This window comes from Doryrhamphus excisus, chromosome 16 (assembly GCF_030265055.1).
Source record: "Doryrhamphus excisus isolate RoL2022-K1 chromosome 16, RoL_Dexc_1.0, whole genome shotgun sequence".
Lineage (NCBI taxonomy): Eukaryota > Metazoa > Chordata > Actinopteri > Syngnathiformes > Syngnathidae > Doryrhamphus > Doryrhamphus excisus.
The window spans coordinates 6,723,649-6,745,654 of NC_080481.1; the positions used below are offsets into that span (position 1 = coordinate 6,723,649).

General features: G+C 44.5%; 1 protein-coding gene across 2 annotated transcripts; it reads right to left on the reverse strand.

Moving 5' to 3' along the window:
* Positions 1 to 5,589: 5,589 nt before the first annotated feature.
* On the reverse strand, positions 5,590 to 19,597 carry LOC131104958 (sodium/potassium-transporting ATPase subunit alpha-1). Of its 2 annotated transcripts, none has more exons than XM_058052681.1 (23): positions 19,398 to 19,597; positions 14,413 to 14,526; positions 14,200 to 14,259; positions 12,762 to 12,863; positions 12,585 to 12,686; positions 12,389 to 12,502; positions 12,156 to 12,290; positions 11,975 to 12,092; positions 10,553 to 10,821; positions 10,175 to 10,483; positions 9,695 to 9,829; positions 9,411 to 9,606; positions 9,163 to 9,338; positions 8,915 to 9,075; positions 8,650 to 8,800; positions 8,404 to 8,572; positions 7,792 to 7,946; positions 7,604 to 7,727; positions 6,687 to 6,832; positions 6,479 to 6,609; positions 6,303 to 6,404; positions 6,119 to 6,210; positions 5,590 to 5,964 (listed from the first exon to the last, which is right to left on the reverse strand). In XM_058052681.1, the coding sequence occupies exons 1-23, from the start codon at positions 19,407 to 19,409 to the stop codon at positions 5,936 to 5,938; spliced, it is 3,102 nt and encodes a 1,033-aa protein (XP_057908664.1). In that variant the 5' UTR covers positions 19,410 to 19,597; the 3' UTR covers positions 5,590 to 5,935. The 2 variants fall into 2 exon arrangements, with proteins under 2 accessions (XP_057908664.1, XP_057908665.1); XM_058052682.1 differs by having other exon boundaries at positions 5,591 to 5,964; positions 8,939 to 9,075; positions 19,398 to 19,595.
* Positions 19,598 to 22,006: the final 2,409 nt, after the last annotated feature.

Genomic DNA, 22,006 nt, shown 5'->3' on the forward strand with positions numbered 1-22,006 from the left:
CAACTGCATTTTCTCTTGTGTGCTTGTCTTCTGACAAACTTCCCTGTGACTGCGACTCAATCATCTTCCCAGCACAGGCCCCTTTCTTTCCTCTGCAGATCTCGATGGCTTATCTGCTTTGGCCACGGGGGCTGACGAGCCAGAAATGACACTCAAATCTTATTTCAAATGGGGCTTGCCTAAGCTCAAATGGCCATTAAATCTCATTTCTTCACCCCAACCCCACCCGCCCACGTTGCCCTTTAACTAATTTTAGCACACAACCAGGAACAGGAAGACTTTTCAAAATCTTCTGCCCTAAAGACAAGTGACGAACAGACCCAGATATGCTTCATGTCACTAGATTGCTGAAATACTGTGCAAGTGACATTTACCCCGGAGCACGGTGCCCCCCCCCCCCTCCCCCCATATAAAGGTGAAGCATCCATGTCCCCTCTGCAAGGTGACTGGTAATCATCTGGAGTCTGGTCTTAACTTCAGCTTATTGAAGACTGCACTGCCAGAATTATTACCGACACTAAATATTTGGACCACATTACACCTCCATAAGCTTCCACTCCAATTAGTATTCAAAACAAAAACCTTCAAAGCACTCCATAACCTTGCGCCCCCATACTTGCTTGATCTGATCTCCAAGGAGGACAGTTGAGTTTGCTGACTGACTAGCGGCCAAATGTTCTGTTTTTTGCAAAAAGATGGTTGATGTTGATTGTTGACTCCTGGTCATCCTTACCACATTCAGGTAGACATTGCAATACCATCTTTGTCCTTCATGGCAGTGACAGTCTTGTGATGTGTTTTAATGTTACAGCTGCCACCACAGTGACCTCTGCCGGGGGGGGGCCTGAGGCCTGCCTGCTGCTACTTATGAGCAGAGAGCCCAGAGCACCAACACATTTTATGCCACTCAGTTTAGCTTGCAGGAAAGTACACAGGCTAGCGAATAAACCCATATGCTCTCTCTCTCTAGCTCTCTCTGCCGCTCACACACACACACGCACACACACACACACACACGAGTATAAACAGCAACATGGTCTACTTCACTCTTGACAAATTTTCTGGCTCATTCAGTTCTCTTAGCAGTGGCAGGGAGCATCTGTTATAAGGGTCTGCCTGTGGCAAAGACGCCAGCGAGAGCCATAAACTCACAAAAGTCTATCTATGTTGTCCTTTCTGCTTGTATGGGCTCCGTCTAGCCCGAAAGAGTGCGTGTCAACATCCTCGCGGTTTCAACCACAGCTCAGGTTTTTCACATGTGAGGCACAAAGCTGCTCTAAACTCGCAAAGTGCATTTCAAAACTAGCTTTGGTCGGTAGTTATTTAGAACATGGGGATCAAGACCAGGTTTTTACAGTCTTGGAGTGACTGAGGCGGTTTTGAGAGAAAAGGGAACGGTGCCGGTAGACAAAGTGTGAACAGTTTGATAAGAGGGGAAAGTGTTGGTAAGAATTATGGAATTCAGGATTGAACCAATGTTTAGATCTGCGGAATGAGACTGCGCACGTTTTTAGTGGAACCAGAGAGTCAAGTGGAATAGTAAAGGTCAACCAAGTCATTAGCAGCAAGAGTATTACAGTTGGTTCATAATGGGGAAATAAGTTCAGTAGTATTGATGTTGTTAATGTTGCGGAAGGATATTGTACGCTCATACAAGTGACAAACAGGATTAATGGCAAAGGACACAAATTTATCATCAGAAAGAACAAGCTCTAGAGATGAAATATTCAAAAGGAAGAATACCTGAGAAGCAGTCCAAATCCCAAATGCGACCTTTGTTGTGTGTGGGGAAATTAATGAATTGGGTAAAGTCAAATCTGTCTCAGGACGAATGAAGAGCTCCAGATCGGGTATTATTGGGGTTATCTATGTAAATGTTAAAATCTAATAACCAAACGAAATAACATGATATTAGGAGTAATGACACACAAATCTGTAAAAAGTGAAGAAAGTTCGGCTATGAGGGTGGAAGGTGCTTTAGGACGATGAGCAACTGTTGCCATAATAGTTGGTGCTTGTCCCTTTAGCTGGACGACAAGGACTTCAAATGAGGAAGTAGCATTCACTTGAACAGGGAGGATCTTCAAGCTCTCACTATACAGTGGAGCAAGACCACCACCTTTCTCGAAGATGATGGTGAGGTTATGGGAGACAGTGAAACTGGAACAACCACAGTGGTCAGCAGCTCCGTGAGAAATATTGTGAGCGGATACAGAAAGTCTTGTTTTGATCTGTCCATTGTGTTTTGATCTGACAAATATTAAGTAAGTTTGATCAAGTGTAACCAATTTTCCTGTCAAAGTAATGACATTTCCGAAACAAAACAAAGACAAGTTAATTGCTATCTAAGCTTTTCATTCAAGTATTACTCAGTTTTCCTGTTCCCAGGCCGAGGTCAGAGGAGTAGTACTTTTTCATGTGCCGATTTCATCTGTTGGTCTGGTTCTACCATGACACTTTGGCATTGCCAGCGTTTGTCACGTTCAGTCAGTCGACAGAGAGTTCCATATCTAATTAATGCAAGGGGGCTGTTTGAAAACTAATCATATGATAGATCCCGGGGGGAAATGTTCCAGTCCGACTCCACCAGTGCCACAGCTGATTGCAGCCACTTTGGAGAATTAATTTGATTCTATATGAGACGTTTCAGCTGTGGCCCAGGACATGACTCAGTTGAAGGAATATTCTCTGACAAGCACTCAAGGTTGAACAAACTCAGACCTCTGGGCTCAGCTGGGGAGAGCATCCTTTAAACCAGGTTATGCCATGTGAGCAAACATACATGATAGAAAATCTTATCTTGGGTCACGTGTTATCTTATCACTTACATGTATTATTTTGTAACTGTTTGTAGGTTTGGGGAGCGCATTTGGGGAGCTCCTGGAAAGTATTGTTTAATCAGGCTTCCTTTTCAGATCAACAAAAAATCTGCTTCAATAGACTCGATCGACCGGTAAATTGAGAACTTTGCCTTCCATCTCAGCTGTCTTTTCACCAGGACGGTCCGGTACAGCGACCGCATTACTCACACTCCCACCTACTCTCACTCATGAACAGGACTCCAAAATACTGGAAGTCCTCCACCTGGACCTCATTCGCAACACGGAGGGAGCACTCCACTCTTTTCCGACTGAGAACCATGGCCTCTGATTTGGAGGTGCTGAGTCTCATCCCAGAAGCTTCTCACTCAGATGCAAACCGTCGCAGTAAACGCTGAAGGTCACAGCGCGAAGAGGCCATCAGGACCACATCGTCCACAAATAGCAGAGATGAGATCCTAAGGCCCCCGAACCGGACTTCCTTGAAGCCTTGGCTGCACCTAGAACTTCTGTCGATGAAAATTATGAACAGAATGGGTGACAAAGAGCTACTTGAAATCATCCACTTTATTGTCTCATTCCAGCAAGAAGATGCTACTTCTTGCTCAGTAAGTCAAGACCAGATTCATGATCCATGATTTCCTCTGAAAAACATTTCTTTTTCAATTGAGTTTGGCGAGAGTTTCTTCTTCTGTTGCTCCTCCATAAGGCGTTTCTTCTCCAGCTTATTTGACATCTGTCAGCACGAACTAAGCCCCTCCACACAGCACGCGCCCTTGGAGGCACCACAGAAATGTCGGCACGCAAACCCAGACATAGAGGCCACGGAAGTCACAGAAGAGACGTGCAATATTTTGACAGCGAATAAATGCTTGCTGGCACAAAAGCACACATTGCACCAGTCCGCTGGCTTTGTGCGAGGCTATTTGTGCACGTGTCTGATAAGTGAATGTTAAATACATGAATACATTAGGAGTGTGAATCTCAGCACTGAGGATGATTCCATACACATCTCGATGCACAGCCAGCGATACAATACTTTAACAATACATGGAATTTTCTGGTGATACAATGCGATACAATGCGATACAATGCGATACAATGCGATACAATGCGATACAATGCGATACAATGCGATACAATGCGATGCGATACGATTCACCCTCTTCATGATGCAATATGATGTGATACAATGCGATACGATACGATGCGATACGATGCGATCATCATTTAGTTCAAATCAATGCGATGCGATATGGTGCAATTTCTTGCAATATGATGCAATTTAACATGATGCAAATAAGCAAAGAGAAAAAATGGAATTCAGTATGGTCCTACAAAACTTGGCAGTAAATTCTACTAAAGTGCTGTTTGTCTTTTGAAACAGCAACGACTTTTCAAAAACAACTTCCACATCGGCTATGCAATTACAATAGCAGTGGTTTGGTGGTAGAGTAAAACAATTCAACAATAATTACTGCTGTAAAAAATACAGTACAGCAACAACAAAGTTAAAGTGTAACTTTCAACAGTGGAATCCATGTTTGTTTATATTCCTGTCGGCAAAACATACTGCTAATATGAATGCACAACAGGTAGGCTAATACCCTTTTAAAATTGTTTCCAAATTCAGGAGGAAGCCAACTGCTCTGCTGTTCTAATGTCACCTGCTGTGCTGAGCACTCGTTGGGGGGGCACTTGTTGCAGGGACGGACAATAATTTGGAAAGCAGCTGAAGATCCACTGACCTGCACTGCTTGGTTCTTACCCGGTGTCCGACCAGGACCGAGACGGGGGGTGGCGGTAGACTTGTCCGTGTTGTGGTGTCCCCTTTTAAGGGGGTCTGCATGTTGTCGTGCTGCCGTTGGACGGCTTCTTAACGCGTCATTCTATTTCCGCCGTTCTTTTCAAACCCGTAGTGTTTCCAAACATACCATTTCAACGTTGCGGAGGGGTTAAATATAGAAATTTCCTCGCTGCTGCTTGCGTGAGAATTCCTATGCTGTTTTACTAGTAGTTGTATGTGCCTCACGGCTTCCGTCCGTATTCAATACAAAAGGGGAAATAATGATGATGCATTCATGGCACCTGGGGAACAGCATATGTAGTGAAGTTGAACATTAATAAAACGGTGCTTGCATCGGATTTTACCGATACCCACACACGCATCGAGATGAATCTAGATTTTACCCGTCAATTGCATCCATAACCACTGAATGAGCCAATGCACTCCCATCGCGCACATGCGAACGGATGCATCGATTAATATCGATTATTTTCCACACCCTTAGTATACATCCACAGCCATGTGAGTATTAAGCCTATCATTATTTTTCAAGACATCTGTTAAAAGAGAACATAATTGTGATACACTGAAGCCGGCTACACATCAAATACATCCTTTTAATGAGCTCCCAGGCCACCTGAGTGCAAACAAAATGAGAACGTTTCATTGGGCAAGTGTCAGCATCTGCTTGAGGGCCAATTATGGTTCGTGTGGAGGGCTAAGTGTCCCATCTCTGCTGTGTTGAATTCTACATTCACAATCAACAACATCCAATTAACTAGGCTGCAAAGCATTTGAAGTCCTGTTCACGTTGAGGTGGGATTTACGAGCAGGAACGCATTGACGGGGTCAGGACAGGATGCGGACCTCTGGCCTTGGTCTAAGCTAATATGACAACTTGTTTTCTCATAAATTTACGAGACAAACATTTCCAACTCTATTCTTCTAATCTGAGATTGGGACGTTGTAATAAACAAAGCACAGGAAACATGTGGGACCTGACTCAAGCGCATTTTATTGAACGTTTATAACTGTTAAAAACATGTATAAAATTGGTCCTGTTTCAGAAACAAGGCACGCATAGTCAAAGTCAATGTTCAGTGTTCATGTCACTATTAGCATTATCATATATCATCGGCATCATCAGCACGTTCCATCTCAGTATTTATCTAATAGTAGTATCAAGCATTCGCTAATATAAAAACACGTTCCAAAGGGGTATTGGGTTTTTTTCCCACAGAGGTTAACATTTTATTCCGAGCAGCAAGACAATATTCATGCAACGACGGGAATTGAGAAGTAGATGCAAGCTGACAGGCTGATGGGTCTTTTAATAGTAGGTCTCTCGTTCCACCCAACCTGCAGACACAAGTGGAGAAAGAACACGCGTCGGATTGAGATGCCAAGTCTGACGTTAGGAAAATGACTCTCAATATGAGCTGGTAAAGCAGAACAGAAGGAGCGAAAAGGTTGTTGGAACACAAGATAAACCAAGCACGCTTCATGAGCTCACCTCCTGGGCTGCGTCGGAGGATCAGCTTGCGGATTTCATCATAGATAAAGATGAGTAGGGAGTATGGGAAGGCGCAGAACCACCAGTTGGGCCTGGAAAAACACAGGGATGTATACACGCACGGTAATTGGATACTGTGTGCCCAGACGGGGAAGTCATGCAACTTTTCTGGAGTCCCACTCACTTGAGAGGGTACATTCTAAGGGCGACGTCCATGCCGGGGCAATAGGAGAGGAAGGCAGCCAGGGCGGTCTCCTCAAACAGCCCAAAGATCAATATCTTGTTCCTGAGTAATTCAAACAACACGGTTGCTACTCTCGCCACACATCACAGTCGAGAGATAAGTGCATTTTCACCCACTTCATGCCCTGCTGGAAGACTGAGTTCCTCCTGGTCTTGCAGATGATCAGATCAGCCCACTGGACAATCACAATGCTCACAAAGAAGGCCGTGTGGCAGGTGAACTCCACGATCTTCCTCTGCTCGTAGGTCTACACATACATGGACAGGAAAATGAAGACCTGGAATCTTGAGAGCTACTCTGTGTGGAGAGTGTGACTGCACTGACCCACTGCTGCCCATAGCTGTCCTCCAGGTCGTTGCAGTACTTGTTGTCCCAGGAAACGCGAATGCCGAGCAGCGTCATCGGAAGAAAGCCATTCTCAGCCAGGATGACAAAGTAGGTGAAGAAGCCTGCCAGTGCCTGGATCATGCCTGCGAGCAGCAACGTCATTGGATGAGCAGCAACGTCATTGGATGAGCTCCGCAAGTGGCAGTAGGAAAAGAAATGGTGTAGAAACTTGTGATAGAGAATATATCCTGAAAGTGCACGCCGGATCAATATGTGATTATGTTAACCAATTAGTCTGGTGGGTTTTTGGGCAAATTAGGGCAACAGCAGTTTGTCATTTTGATGAATAACAAGTAAATGAGTCATAATAACATTAGATTGGAAACAATTGTTAGTCTTAGAGTACATGAAATTATGAGGATCCTGTGAAATGAACAGAAGAGGAACATCTTTTTGTAGTATTCGGTTTCAATGAAATGTATGTCTTGTTTTTTTGTACAGTCAATCAGTGAAACTAGTCGAGTTCCGAAACAAAGCAGTCATGTTCAGAGACTCGGTCAGATGTAAAGAATGCATCATCAATCTTTTACAGACTCCGGCTCAGGGGTCCTTTAATCATCGTTACAGTTTATACAATTCTATAGTAAACAATACAAGTTTATGTACAGTACTGTATATGCCAGTGTGCTTGTGTTTTGTTCTTTATAAGGTGTAGTTTGGGAGGCTCAAACAGGTCAGACCTATTCCTGACTTCATTACCGAACAGGCGCTCGGCCTCTCATCTCTCAGACACTTGGTTCTTTATCAGTGTTGGCCTATTTCTGGTGCGTGCTGCTCTTCTTGTTATCTTGGACCCAGATAACTAGTCGCTAGAAAAATCTCGCAAGGCTCGTGCCCGGGTTCAGCGTAATTACCAATCTGTCCGTAGGCGATGCTGATGAGCCTCTCGTTCACCAGTTTGTCCGTTTTGGGGTTTCGGGGCTGCCTCTTCATGATGTCGCTCTCGGCTGCTTCGTAAGCCAGTGAGATGGCAGGCACCTTGATCACAAATGTCATGGCTTAGCTATGCCCCGACCATTCAAGAAGATGCCCAGACACCCACCATGTCAGTTCCCAGGTCGATACAGAGGATGGTGACAGTTCCCAGAGGCAGGGGGATGCTGGCAATGATGAAGAGGAGGAATGGGGTGATCTCAGGGATGTTGCTGGTCAGAGTGTAAGCAATGGACTTCTTCAGGTTGTCAAAGATCAGACGGCCTGATCAATCGGAGAAAAGCACAGGAAAATAAGTCTAAATCAGTCAGAATCTGACAAAACGGCACACTGATATCACCAGGAAAGCATGCGACTTAAGGAAGCGGGGGACAATTCAAGGCACTTGGAGCGCCAGCTGTAAAAATCTACAGAAAACCAGTCAACTACATCCAGTGACTGGACAAACATGGAAGAAGGTATATTTGCTGTTTGCTTCCTTTCTTTTCACACAGGAAGTGAACACAATTTAAATGACAAATGTAAGCAGTAAATGTTATGATATTAATTATCAGTAATAGACTTGGAGAATAAATAAGCTCTGCTTCCTCCTACTCCTTTTCAGACATGGATTGTGCAGATGTAACCATGTGACATTCCTTAATGCAACCCGTTAAGCACGTCTGAATCCCTGTTCATGAATAAAGACGTTTGGTTTGTCAGCTTGGAGGCAACATGTCACCTTCTTCCACGCCTGTAACAATGGAGGCAAAGTTGTCATCCAGCAGGATCATGTCAGCCGCTTGCTTGGAGACGTCAGATCCAGCAATCCCCATGGCCACACCGATATCGGCTTTCTTCAACGCCGGCGAGTCATTGACGCCATCACCAGTCACAGCTACTATGGCTCCCTGCAGAGTGAGGGCAAATGATCAACAAAGATTTCAAGGTGTAGACTTAGTGCTGTATATAGTAGTGAATTCCGCACCTGTCGCTGGCATCCCTCCACAATGATCAGTTTCTGTTGTGGTGAGGTTCTGGCAAAGACAATCTCAGTGTGGTGCTTCAGGATGTCGTCGAGCTGCTCAGTGCTCAGATCCTTCAGGTCTCCCCCATGGACGACACAGGCCTTGGCGTCCCTATATCAAACTTTAAGTCACTTTAACTTATTCAATGAGATCCATGCACTGAAAGGCAACGTGCATGGAATTTCGAAAGAAGCCCAGAAAAATATGTAAGAAAATATGTCCTACATCTGCATTTCCGTCAGCCAGTACCTTGGATTTACTTCATTAATAGGGATGTTGAGACGGGCAGCAATGTCCTCAACAGTCTCATTGCCTTCTGAAATGATGCCCACGCCCTTAGCAATGGCCTTGGCCGTGATGGGATGGTCACCTGTCACCATGATCACCTAAAAAGAAGAAGTGTAGGACTTTGGCAAATCCAGTAGAACAATAAAGCTTCATTGACTAACTGTCGTCAAGCATCAAAAACGTACCTTGATTCCAGCGCTCCTGCATTTGCCGACAGCATCGGGTACAGCAGCTCGAGGAGGGTCGATCATGGACATTAGGCCGATGAAGCACAGGTTCTCCGTCGGGAAGTTCACCTCGTCTGTGTCAAAAGCAAAGCCCTCTGGGAACTGGTCATCCGGCAGGTTGAAATGGCAGAAGCCTAAAAAAAATGATCAGTGATCAGTCTTTTGGCTGCATGATTGCAGAGTTCTACAATTCCACCAGTCCTTACCCAGGACTCTCTCTCCCAAACCGCCCAGTTCTAGGTAGGCGTTCTGGAAAGCGTCTTTCATCTCATCGTCCAGAGGCTGCTCTTTGCCCTGGATCATGATGGAGGCGCAGCGATCTAAAATCCTCTCGGGGGCACCTTTCATGACCAGCAGATGACTGGACTCTGTTTCAGTCGAGGAATTCTTATGAATGGAAAGCTGGGAAACAGTTTCTGATGTTAGTTAGAGCATTCGGGCCTTTTCTAATCCAAAACTGTCCTCTCCATCTCCAGGCAAAGGACAATACCTGGTACTTATTGGTGGAGTTGAAGGGAATCTCTGCAATTTTGCTATTTTTCTCCCTCATTTCTTGGACTGATCCGCAACACAGCTCGATACATTTCAGCAGGGCTGACTCGGAGGCATCACCAGCCACATCTCTCTGTAGGAGAGAACATTGACCACCTGCCATTATCCATAAGTACAAGCCTCACAGCTGCAGTTGGCATGAATAATCCATATCCACAATCTCAGAAGGGAAATATCCATTTCAAGCACCAACTTTTTCATGCACACCAGAGAGATAAAAGCGAGAGTAAACAGCACTTAGAATATTAGTGGTAGATACTTTCTGTTGCAGGACTGAAGTGAAGCCAAAAAACTAACAAGTCAGCATCTCATCAATTTATTAGCACTTTCTATAATTGGAAGCAAAACTTCTGGACAAATTATATCCCTGATGAATATGCATTCTTCATGTGTTAGAATATAAAGGCTAGCATCCTACCTTCAGGATTGGAATGTTGCTCTGCTCTGCCAGGAAAACAGCGCGGTTACAGAGTCCAGCAATTCTTGCCAGGGCAGCCCAGGTGGCGGAGCTCCTGTCAAAGGAAGTCCCGCTCTGGTTCTCGGTGGTGTCAGCCTCGTGGATCTGGTTGTCGAACCACATATGAGCCACGGTCATCCTATTTTGGGTCAAGGTGCCGGTCTTGTCGGAGCAGATGGTGGAGGTGGACCCGAGAGTCTCGACAGCTTCCAGGTTCTTCACCAAGCAGTTCTTCTTGGCCATACGTTTGGCAGTCAGGGTCAGACAGACCTGGACAGGACAGACCTGTTAAAGACCAGGAAGCCATGGAAGGTTTACAAATGTGATAAAAGAACTCACAGTGACAGTAGCCAGGAGACCCTCCGGCACGTTGGCAACGATGATTCCAATGAGGAAGATGACAGCCTCCAACCAGGAATAACCGAGGATGAGCGAGAGGACAAAGAAGGACACGCCCAGGAAGACAGCGACACCAGTGATGATATGGATGAAGTGCTCAATTTCAATGGAGATGGGGGTGCGCCCGACTTCGAGTCCTGATGCAAGCGTGGCAATGCGACCCATGACAGTCCTATCACCAGTGCTGATCACAATTCCCCGGGCAGTTCCTGTTGGCAAGGTTCCAAATAGAAATGCTTGATATTGGCTGTCTTACCCATATAGTACGTTTTTTTTTCCAGCTCAGGCTCTTGGCAAAGGAAGCCTTTTTTCAAGAGCAGACCTTGAAAAAGCAATTCACACATTCATTAGCTCAAGGCTCGTTTATTGTAATGCCCTCTATACTGGAGTAAACAAATCCCGCCTCCGCAGGCTCCAGTTGGTACAAAATGCAGCTGCTTGCCTTCTCACTAATGGTCCAAAACACACCCATACCACTCCAGTTCCCTGTTCTCTCCATTGGCTTACAGTACATTTCCGTTCTCCTGTTTGACCACCAATGGTCTTGCTGCAGCGTGATTGAGTGCCATTATCCACAAATGACGAAAACATGGAACAGTAGTGAACCTTCCCAAGAGTGGCCTGCCAACCAGAATGACCCCAAGAGCATAGTAAAGACTCATCCAAGAGGTCACAAGACCCTGCAACAACATCCAAAGAACTGCAGGCCTCACTTGCCTCGGTTAAGGTCAGTGTTCATCACTCCACCATAAGACAGACATTGGGCACAAACACAAACGGCCTGCATGGCAGAGTTCCAAGACCAAAACCACTGCTGAACACAAAGGACATTAAGGCTGGTCTCAATTTTGATGATCCAAAAAACCTTTGGGAAAATACTCTGTGGTCTGACCAGACTTTTTGGAAGGTGTGTGGCCCATTAAAAGTAAGCCTTAAAAGTAAAGCCACATTTCAGAAAAAGAACATCATACCAAGAGTAAAATATGGTGGTAGTAGTGCGATGGTCTGGGGTTGTTTTGTTGCTTTAAGACCTGGAAGACTTGCTGTGATAAATGGAACAATGAATTCTGCTGTGTACCAACAAATCCTGAAGGATTTGGCCATCTGTTGGTGACCTCAAGCTGAAAACAACTTGGGTTCTGCAGCAGGACTATGATCCAAAACACACCAGCAAGTCCACCTGTGAATGGCTGAAGAAAAACCAAATAAAGTGGCCAAGTCCAAGTCCTGAGCTGAATGCTATCGACATGCTGTGGCATGCTAAAAAAGCCTCCAATGTGGCTGAATGACAACAATTCAGCAAAGATGACACCCCTTCTCCTCAAGTCTATTTGCTTGATATACTATAAGCACAGTTCCTACCTTCTACACAATTGGTGGAAAAGAAGGCAATGTTCCTGGTCTCCAGTGGGTTCTCATTGGAGAAATCTGGAGTTCGGGTCTGCGGCTCAGATTCTCCAGTCAGGGAGGAGTTGTCCACCTAAGAATGATCACATCTCCTGTGAATAATGGTGATCATGCAACAGAGAAGTAGACTTTTTACCTTGCAGCCATGAGCAGAGATAATTCGTAGATCGGCAGGGATCCTGTCTCCACCTTTAACCTCTACTAAATCCCCGACCACCACCTCCTCGGCATTGATGCTCTTCTTTTCACCATCACGGACAACCAGCGCTTGCTATGAAACAGAAACGATGGACACAGGCTGTTTGTGTTGACAAATGGGTGAAAGTATGAAGAATAAAATCATCCTTAATGATCTGAAAAGAGGGGTACCTGTGGAACCAGGTTTTTAAAGGAGTCCATGATCTTGGAACTTTTGGCCTCTTGGTAGTAAGAGAAGCAACCAGTGATGATGACGACAGCAGAGAGCACAACACCCAAGTACAACTGCAAGTAAATGGGACATTTAGCTACAGTATTCAGGAGCAATCTCACCGCTTTGCTTGGCAGCTTATGGAACCTTTCATACGTTATCATTGGCGGGCTCATCCTCCATGGCAGCCTGGATACCGTAGGCCAAGAAACAGAGGATAGCTCCAGTCCACAGGAGCATGGAGAAACCTCCAAACATCTGCACAGTGGAAAACTCGGTGAAAACAAGGACAAAATCCGACAAAGTATCGGAGAATTTGGAGGAAGGGGTTACCTGTTTGCAGAACTTGACCCACTCTGGGGTGGTTGGGGGAGGAGTGAGCGCGTTGGGCCCATCTCGGGCCAGATTCTCAGCTGCCTTGGCACTCGTCAAACCCTAACACGGGACGAGGAGGTTCAGTGAAAAGGGTCTTCCGTGTTTTCTCCATTTTCACCCACGGATCATCAATCAACCACAAAGAACTCCAAGCTCCACTTGTTCTGCGGTGCATTGGGAACACGCCAGTGTACTGGCACGGAGGACTAAAGGTGCTACTATTTGCCTAGTAACAGAAAAAGGGTCATCCCCTCCTTCATTAGCACGGAAGAGGAGGTGACAGAAGATAAAGTAGTGTTGTTGAAAAAAACCAGGGCAGACGGGGCTTCTGCGCATATTAAATTATTCACTCGCACTGCATGTGCATGGACACACGCACACGCAGCGCTCGGAGACCCTACGTTTAAAGGCACTGATTAACTATTCTCCTTGATCTTCTCTGCATGCCCAGGAGCACATTTGCATGAAAAGATCCTTCAGATGAAGTGCACACAATTAGAGGTGGCAAGCGGCTGGTCGGGATGCACAAAATCAAAAGATATCAAAAGCAGAGTGGGTCAACATTCACAACCCTACAATTTTGCTGGGTTTTGAGCAGAAAACGCACCTCAGTCACCCCAAGTTGGTCATAATTTATAAATACAGGTAAAATGCATATCCCTATATCTACTCCTGTTTGTGTCTTTATGCTTCACTGATCTTTTTTTGTTGTTGTTGAGATTATGCACTTTGACTTTGATTCGTCTGTTCTATCCATAATAATTATCATTCATTATTGATGACACCTGATTAAACTTTTTCCACCAACCGCTACATATTGAAAAATCTAAGGATGCTTTTCTAGACACTTTTCTAGATATTCTAAGAATGACTACTCTTAATATTTTCCAATATTCCATATTTTGACTTTAGTCTTTATACATTTTCCACAACCTATTTTTCCAACATTTAAACTTCATATATTCTTTTACATAAATAACATGTTCTTTCTTTAATATTACAACTTTACGGGGCGGCTGGCTATCACCAGCGATAGCGATGCCAAGGCTCTTTAGCAACAGCAAGTTGGCCATTTTGGTTTCCAACAGTGATTCAAGGGGGAAAATATTTGGTTGTATTTGAACAAACTTTGACCAAATGAGAACCAATTAAAGTCAGTAATACTACACAGACGGGCTTTTCGGCTGTTCCGCCAGATGTGGGCGGGGCATGGCAACAAACTGTAGGCATGAATAACTGGGTTCACAAGGTCAGACGCTGAAGACAACTGAGCTGAATCAGACCCAGCACCTTCACACTGCATATGAAATGACGTTAAAGCAGATACTGATGTTGGCAAACAGGAGGTGACAAAGCAGGCAAGGCGACACAAAAGGCGGAGAGAAGCACGTCTCACATTGGTGAGGTCTGTTCCGTATTTGCGATTCAGCTCATCCAGGGTCAGCTTGTGATCATCCTGTAAAGACACGCAGGGAAAATAAGGTGTGAGCGCCAAATATCTGACATTTACAGCACATCCTGCACTGGCATTTTGGTTTTAATTGGAGGCCCATTAAGGCTTGGCCTGAATGAGGAGTGAAGGATGTACGGAAAGAAACCAGACACCCACCATGTCCACTTCCTTCTTTAATTCGTCCATGTCCTTCTCCTTCTTCTTCCCTTTCCCCTTCTTCTTGCCTCCCTGCTCCGAGGTGGCCGCCAGCTCATACTGCTCTCGTCCTTCCTGGAAGGGAACGGTGATAGTGGAAACAAAAGAAGAAAGTCTAAGTAAGCCTGGCAATGTTCATATTAGAAGAAGAAGAAGAAGAAGAAGCTAGAAGTGTAAGCATAGGATATTTGTGTGTGCGTGCATTTCCCATAGCAAGTATCAGCTCAGGAAAACAAAAACATCCATTAGGCGTTAAGACTCTTCTAAGGAATCAGGTGTTGGCATGTTTCTCACTAATGAGCTACAAAGCTGCCTTCATTCTTGACGGTGATATGCCAGACCCAAAATGACCACGCCAAACGCCACACACGTCCCGGTCATGGAAATATGCAAACGAATATTGTTTCTCAAAAGTTTCCCAGGGAGTCGCTGGAGCAGAGTGTGTGATCCCAGCACATGTTGTTATTGTTGCACGACCCCCCCACCAGTCAGCTAAGCTGGGAAAACACTGGTTCTGGATCACAGCGGTCAGATATTAGCCTCTGGACACCCAAGGGCCCCCGGGGGCCATCTGGCTTTGGACAAATAATTCCACAGTGGTTCAGAGGCTGAAGCGGGAACATGGACTTCTGGGGGTCATGTTCAGGTTCTTTACAATGAAACCAGAATAGTTGCAGATGTTTTTTTTTTTTTACACTGTCAGCATTCACAAGCGAGGTCATCCAATTTTCCAGTTTTGTTTTGTTATAATGTTATGACTTTTTTTTAATTACACCTTTTCTTGAAAATTCCAATGTGTGCTACTAAAATTACATTTTCCTTATACTACAAGCTCATTCTCGTAAAATTGCAACTTTTTCTCATTAGAAAACATATACACATGAAAATAGCAATTTTCTCAACTATAACACCATCAACTATTTACAGTTTTCACATTTGTGTATGAATGCATTCAAATTTCCCATCAATGTGTAATCTCAACACTGTGTTAAATGTTAATGTGCCCCATTTCAGTCATTATTTCTTATTATTTAGCATTGTTTTCTGGATGTAAAACCATTTGTTGTTTGCTACATTAGACATCATGTCTTATGGGACTTATACATCTGCCCACGGGTTTTGTGACGGAGACTTTGCTGCCAATTTGCGCCAACGACCTCTCCGACCACCAAACATTCATTCCCAGGCAAGGTGGCTGAAGTGTCTTGTCCAGAGACACGACAACAGTGATGGGGGGGAGTGGCGACTCCAGTTTCTGGACAACCTGCTGTATCTCCTGAGCCACTGCCACCGTTGATTGTATTTTTAGAATGTGCCGAATACCAATGAAGAAAAACAAGCTGCAGGCCAAAAATGGCACACAAAAGTTTTCGGCCAAACAAAGTTGATAAACTTCTGCAGAAACGAGCATCGGAAAGGTCAAACCGATGCATATCTGGCAGAATTCCGATGAACAGACCTGGTTGGTGTCAAATACACAAGCTGCTCATTCAGCTGTGCCGGACAATGCAGACACACTAACACACACAGACACACACTCACTCCTGGGACTATGCCCGGTTGCTACCGGCGACCAAAGCCACGCCTCGGGAGATATGTGAATGGACAGTCTGTCACGTGTTTTAAGCCCTCCCCTCCGCCCTTTCACTTCCCCTCAGCCATCAAGTTTCTGTTTAACGGGGGAAAAGAAAAGTGTGTTGGGTTTTAACACTCGCATCACGTCCCGTTCAACTTCCAGCACTCCTGAAGGCGCCAAATGAATCAATGGCTTTTGTTGATGTCGGGGCAGCTCGCTTCATGGGAATGAGATTTACGCAACCAGGCCTTCAAAACAGCGACACTTAATGTGAAAAGCATGTGTAGGAATGGAGGAGGAGCTCCCACATGGACGTTAAGTCCAAAATCTCCTTTCTCTCAGCCTGCCTCTCCTCTAAAAGGCACAGTAAGACGAGACCTGGCCATTAGAATGAATGAAGCAAATAAGCAGGAGACCCCCCCCCCTCACTCTCTTTCACTTTTCTTTGGCTTGGCCACACCTCCTGGACATCACTGGGAGTTGCATCATGCCGGCCTGGTTCTGGCTCGCTTGTGTGAAGCGGTGAAACAGGACAAAACAGATTGGCTGACAGGGAGGCAAAGTCTGAGCATGGTGTTGGACAGAGGGGGCCCCCGGAGAGAGGGTTCTGTCACAGATGAGGGGCGGCATGTGACAAAAACTCCCGTACAACAAGCAGTGACCACAAAGCGGAAGGAATGTAAAATCCCCAAAGAGAAGAGTGTGTGTGTGTGTGCGTGGGGGGGGGGGGGGGGGGGGCAGGTAGGAACAGAGAAAGAAACGGAGTGTAAAGAATGGATGTGAAGTTGTAGTCGGGGTGCCCCTTCAGCTGGGGGATACATGCGGCCCCAGGCTGACATGCTGGCTCAGTGGAAAAAAACAACAAACAGGGCCCTTGTGTGGAGGACGGTGTCTTGGGATTTGGTCAAATCCACCAGACTTTCTTTGACGCTATCCTGGAAATACTTTCGAATTCTACAGGGTTTTGTTTGTTTTGAGGTTTTGTGAGGCCAGGAGTCCACACACACATTTGGACAGCCACAGATGAATTGGCGCTAAACATTTGGCACTCCCTGTTCACCCTCCATTTTCGTACCACACAGTTTTTGTACTCCCTCTTTTGTAATTTGTTTTATGAAAAAAAATTTAAACCAAATTTTGCCTCAGTTTTCGTACACTGCCTCAATTTTTTTACATCAAATCTTAAATAGCCAAAGCCAAACCTTTGTGTTGTTAATTATTAGTATCAAAGTTTCTGCTTTTTTTATTTGTACATTTTTGCTCAATATCCACCCTCTTTTGCTGCTTTTTAGCATCTAATTTTATTTCTACAAAATGCTGTGGGCCAATAATTAGCAGGTCATGGGCTGCAAATGGCTCATCGGCTGCACTTTGGACACCCGTGTACATCCGCGTCATTTTTTCTTGAGTGCAAGAAATAACTCATCAAATATTCTATTTCTGAATGAAGAGGCAGAAACTAAGTGTGTTTTTTATCTGATTTGATTAAACAATAAGTAATCAACCAATTAATCGCAACATACAAAGCAAGGCACCGCAGATCTTGGCAAAATATAGAGGACGTCCGCATCAACAATATGTTTTGTCCATGCATGAATATTTTGCATCCTTTTCTGCATGTAAAACTAAGGCTATTCTCTATTTAATGGATTTTTTCGCCAATATTTTGGAATCTGAGCCTTTTGAAGAAATGAATAACAACAACCGAGGTTCGACTGTAATGGGAATGTCTGTGTAGCTCATCCTCACAACTCCGCCCAGTAGGTGGCGTCGTAACTCTGCTTGTCAACTCACCTCCGATGACATAACTCAGTTGACTCGAGCATTTTCAGCATAATAACTAAATATATGATAACAGCTAAATGGAGTAAAATAGAAATACAATGAAATCCAATCCAATGACTCTGTTACCGACACCCACAAATGTTAACACAAAACACATTTTAGAGACAATAATTGTCGTTAAATGCCGGAAATTGCCTTCAATCCTGATTCCGTCTGTGCACACAGTCCTGCTAATATCAAATGAAATGCATATCAGGTGATAGAATACAACGCAGAAGCGTCCTGTAAATTCTGTGCAGAGGTCTGAATCCTTATAACGGCGGCTTTTTGACTTTGGAAATGTTGGACTTTTTCAATCCCCAGATGGTAGCACTTACATAATCCCTATCATATACGTATTTGCATGCTATTTTTAGAAATGCGACCATACTGGCCACACTGAGGTGTTTGGAGGGGATTTCAGTTTACTTTCAGTGTTCTCTACACGACACTTGTTGAGATGCTGCCTCTCTTGGTTTTAAAAGGCACCAAATCCTACGCCATCCTGCCGGATAAGTCGGCGGCGGCAATGCGGCAACTGTCTCCTTACATCACCCCCCCACCCCCGTTTTCCTTCTCAGCTCACTTGCCATTGTTGTTTACTGCAAGTCAAGTCAGATGTGGGAACGGAAAGAGAAGGCCAGGGAGAGTATCATCACCAGCATGATGAAGAAAGAGCCTAGAAACAACAATCCTCTGGCTGACCACCCGCCTCCTCACGCCAGGAGAGCTGTGTGGCGGCGATCATCTCCTCCAAGCGTGGCTATTTGAGAGGAGCCAGGAGGGGGGGGGGGGGGGGGGGCTCTGTGGGGACGTGGATGGGGGCAGGGCATGCCTTTCACCAGCTATGGGAGAGGAAAGAAAAATAGGGGCGGCTATTGGCCGATGATGCAGGAGGACTACAGATTTGCAGGAGCATCATGAAGGAGCGCCCCCCGGGCTGGACGCTGAATCCATAATGAGTGTTTGTGGTGCACAGCATTGTGGGGTGTGGCACTTCACACAGCAACTTCATCAGCAACAATCTTTGGACAAATTCAAACATCCACAACTGGCTTTGCATAGTTTTGCTGCCTGTTGATTGAATTCAACCCCCCACCCAAGTCATGATGTGATGATGTGCAGAGTATCTCCCTAGATGGGGACTTTACATCCACTCGAACAATGAATGGGTTGGACCTCAAGTGCTCAAGTGAACACATCCCTCCCACCAGAACCACAGCTGCACTAAAAATGCCCCACGTTTTGTTGCAACGCTAGAAAAACCCAAAAGAAAAAAGTGCAGGTTTGGGGGCACGGTGACACGGACGCTGCCAGCATCCGGTTATGCAACAGCACGGCTTTAAGGATGCAAACTTACGCTCAGAGCCGTCAGGCTTTGCAAACACGGAAGTCCTCCAAGTGTTTGGACGCTAAAATAAACCCAAACAGGATCGATTCCCTTGTGTCCTCTCACATCAACATGTTATATGGTGGCGGCATATTTAGCTAACACTTTTTAAAGCTTTTATTGGATTGGAAGAAAGATAAATGATGAAGTACTCACTCCTCTTCCCATGGCTGATGAGACGTTTTTTCCCGCTGGGAATTCACTCGCAGAAATCCACCTCAAAATCAAAGATGATTCCAAAACATGAAAACGTGACTTTTGGGAATTTGTCTGGAAAATTGAGTTCCCCAAATCTTCAGCACGTGTCGGCCCTCTGCGCGAGCTCGCAAGCCGCCCGGACAGACCCCCCCAATACTTATAGACGGCGTTCCTTCCATTGTGACGTCACGCAGCTCGCCATGGCAACCCCACGGTTGAGGGCGGGGCGTCCTCATTTATTGGGCGTTTTTCTTGCTTTCCCTCTCTCCCTCTCTCTCTATCCATCTCTTTTTTGTGTGTGTTGCCAGAACACAGAATAGTCACTCATTAAGCATTGAATGATATCAACTGAAGTGGCAGCCATTCTTGCAGGAGGGTTTCTGAATTATTCATTGGCACACACACACACAAATATGTTTGAAGTCTCACACACACACAGACACAGATTCATCCACACCTCACCCGGCCTGACAGCTGGTGTGCATGGTGCTTTGGTGCAGCCAGCTTCCTTGTTTCCAAATTTGCATTCACACGTAGATGTTCTGCAAAAAAACGACACTAACAGGCCCCTGCGAGCTGTGGGGCCCACCTGACCAGTGGAGGCCCTGCTCATTGTTTCCCACTGGGTTCCTCAACAGCACGGAACCGTGTACATTGGTAGCTCCTTGCCTAAATTCTCATTTATGGGGTGGATTACATTAGAGGGTGACCTGGAGGTGACCAAACACATGACAGCCAAGTACCCCCCCACTTGATCGCTTCTCAAAGGTTGACCCCCCCAGCTCCCTGTGTATGCTAATAGACTTTATCAACTGGGGGAGCAAAACAGGCGTTTTCCAGATAACCTCAAACCCAGCCATGCAACCCCAGGTGTACATAACGCACAGATGGATGCGCCGTGGTGGTCCCCATGCATCAGCGGACGTATCCGCATGGTGCCTTTTTGTTTTGCATTCTCAAGCGTGTGCCGGTTTTGCGCTATAAATAGCATAGATTTTATTTAGATGTTGGAGAGAGAGAGAGAGAGAGAGAGAGAAATGGGCTGCAATTGGGTTTCCATAGCAACAGGCACGTTCAGGGGCTTGTGAACGGAGGATGAAGGCATGATAATGTCAGCCTCCTCTTTCTTCTCTTTCTCTACCCCCCCCTACCCCCATTGATGTTACAAAGCAGTAAAATATGCTTTCACAGGAGTGAATTATACCTATTTATTCAGTGTTGTTTTTATAGCGTTGCATCATCTCAGCTTTTTTTTTTTCTTTTCTTTTTTCGTTAAATTCAAAACAGCATTTTTTTTAATCGGCAGTAATTTTACAAGAATAAAGCCAAAATATTAAAAGGAAAAAATAGACATTTTCTGAGAAAAACGTCATATTATTTTGTAGCATAATGTTTAGATCTTCTTTTTTTTTTTAAATGCTATGTTTTTAAAAAATGATAAACATGAACAAAGATATCATTATATCAGATTGTGGAAAAATGTTAATATTAAAACAATATATTATGGGATTTAAATTTACAGCCAGAAAGTTTAGTTGGAAAATTTTATAAAATGAGCAAATATGGAAAAAACTGCTGTAATTTGACAAGAACAAAGTAGTAATATTATGAGGGAAAATAACAAAAATGATTTAATGTTTCGAGAATAAGGGCAAAGAATTCTGGGGATGAAGTCGTAATTGCGAAAAGATGAAAATATGTCAAATATTTTGACATTATGAGAATAAAGTCAAAATATTGTGTATGTAATATTATGTATTCTAACAAGGCTGAAATTGAAATTTTATGAGGAAAATGTCATTTTGGTAGCAGAAAGCTATTTAAATATATTTTTAAGTAATATGATAAACAAATGAATAAAATTGACATTTTGGGAAAATTATGTTGTGAAAAAAGTTACAATATAACAAGAATAAAGTCAAAATACTATGGGAATAAACTCTTAATTATGAGAACAAAATATTTAATTAAATATTGGGGAAAAAATAATAACATTGGAAATAAAAAAAAACTGCTGTAATATTATGAGAATAAAGTCCAAATGTTCAGAGAAATGTTGTATTCCAACCAAAAATCATACAACTTACAAAAATAAATCTTAGCAACATATAAATATTTTTTTAAAGTTTGATGTGTGAAGAGGGCCATCATGCCCCCACAAAGAGGGACGATGGCGCTTTAATGATGACCAAGGCAAACAGAGGAGATAGCAAAAGAGGCGTCTGGGGTCATTTTCACCGAGGGCCTCTTTGCATCAGTGCTCTACAGGCAAACACTGGCCCTTCAGATAATGGACACACACACACACCGTTCTGACAAGCTCATTCTTTCTGGTTGTTGCAGATAATGCTGACACGATTAGCAGATGGGATGATTAATGTACTAACAGAATCTCACTCGGTTAATGATTGGACTTTTTTTCAGTCACTTAGCTTCGTTGACACACGCTTGTTGTACTAAACTTTCGGGAGAGCAGCTGAGGCGGATAATCATGTTGCTTGTTCACCAGACGTGACACCCGCTGACCTTTAAACAACCACCCTCATGTCCAAATAAGCAAGAATAAA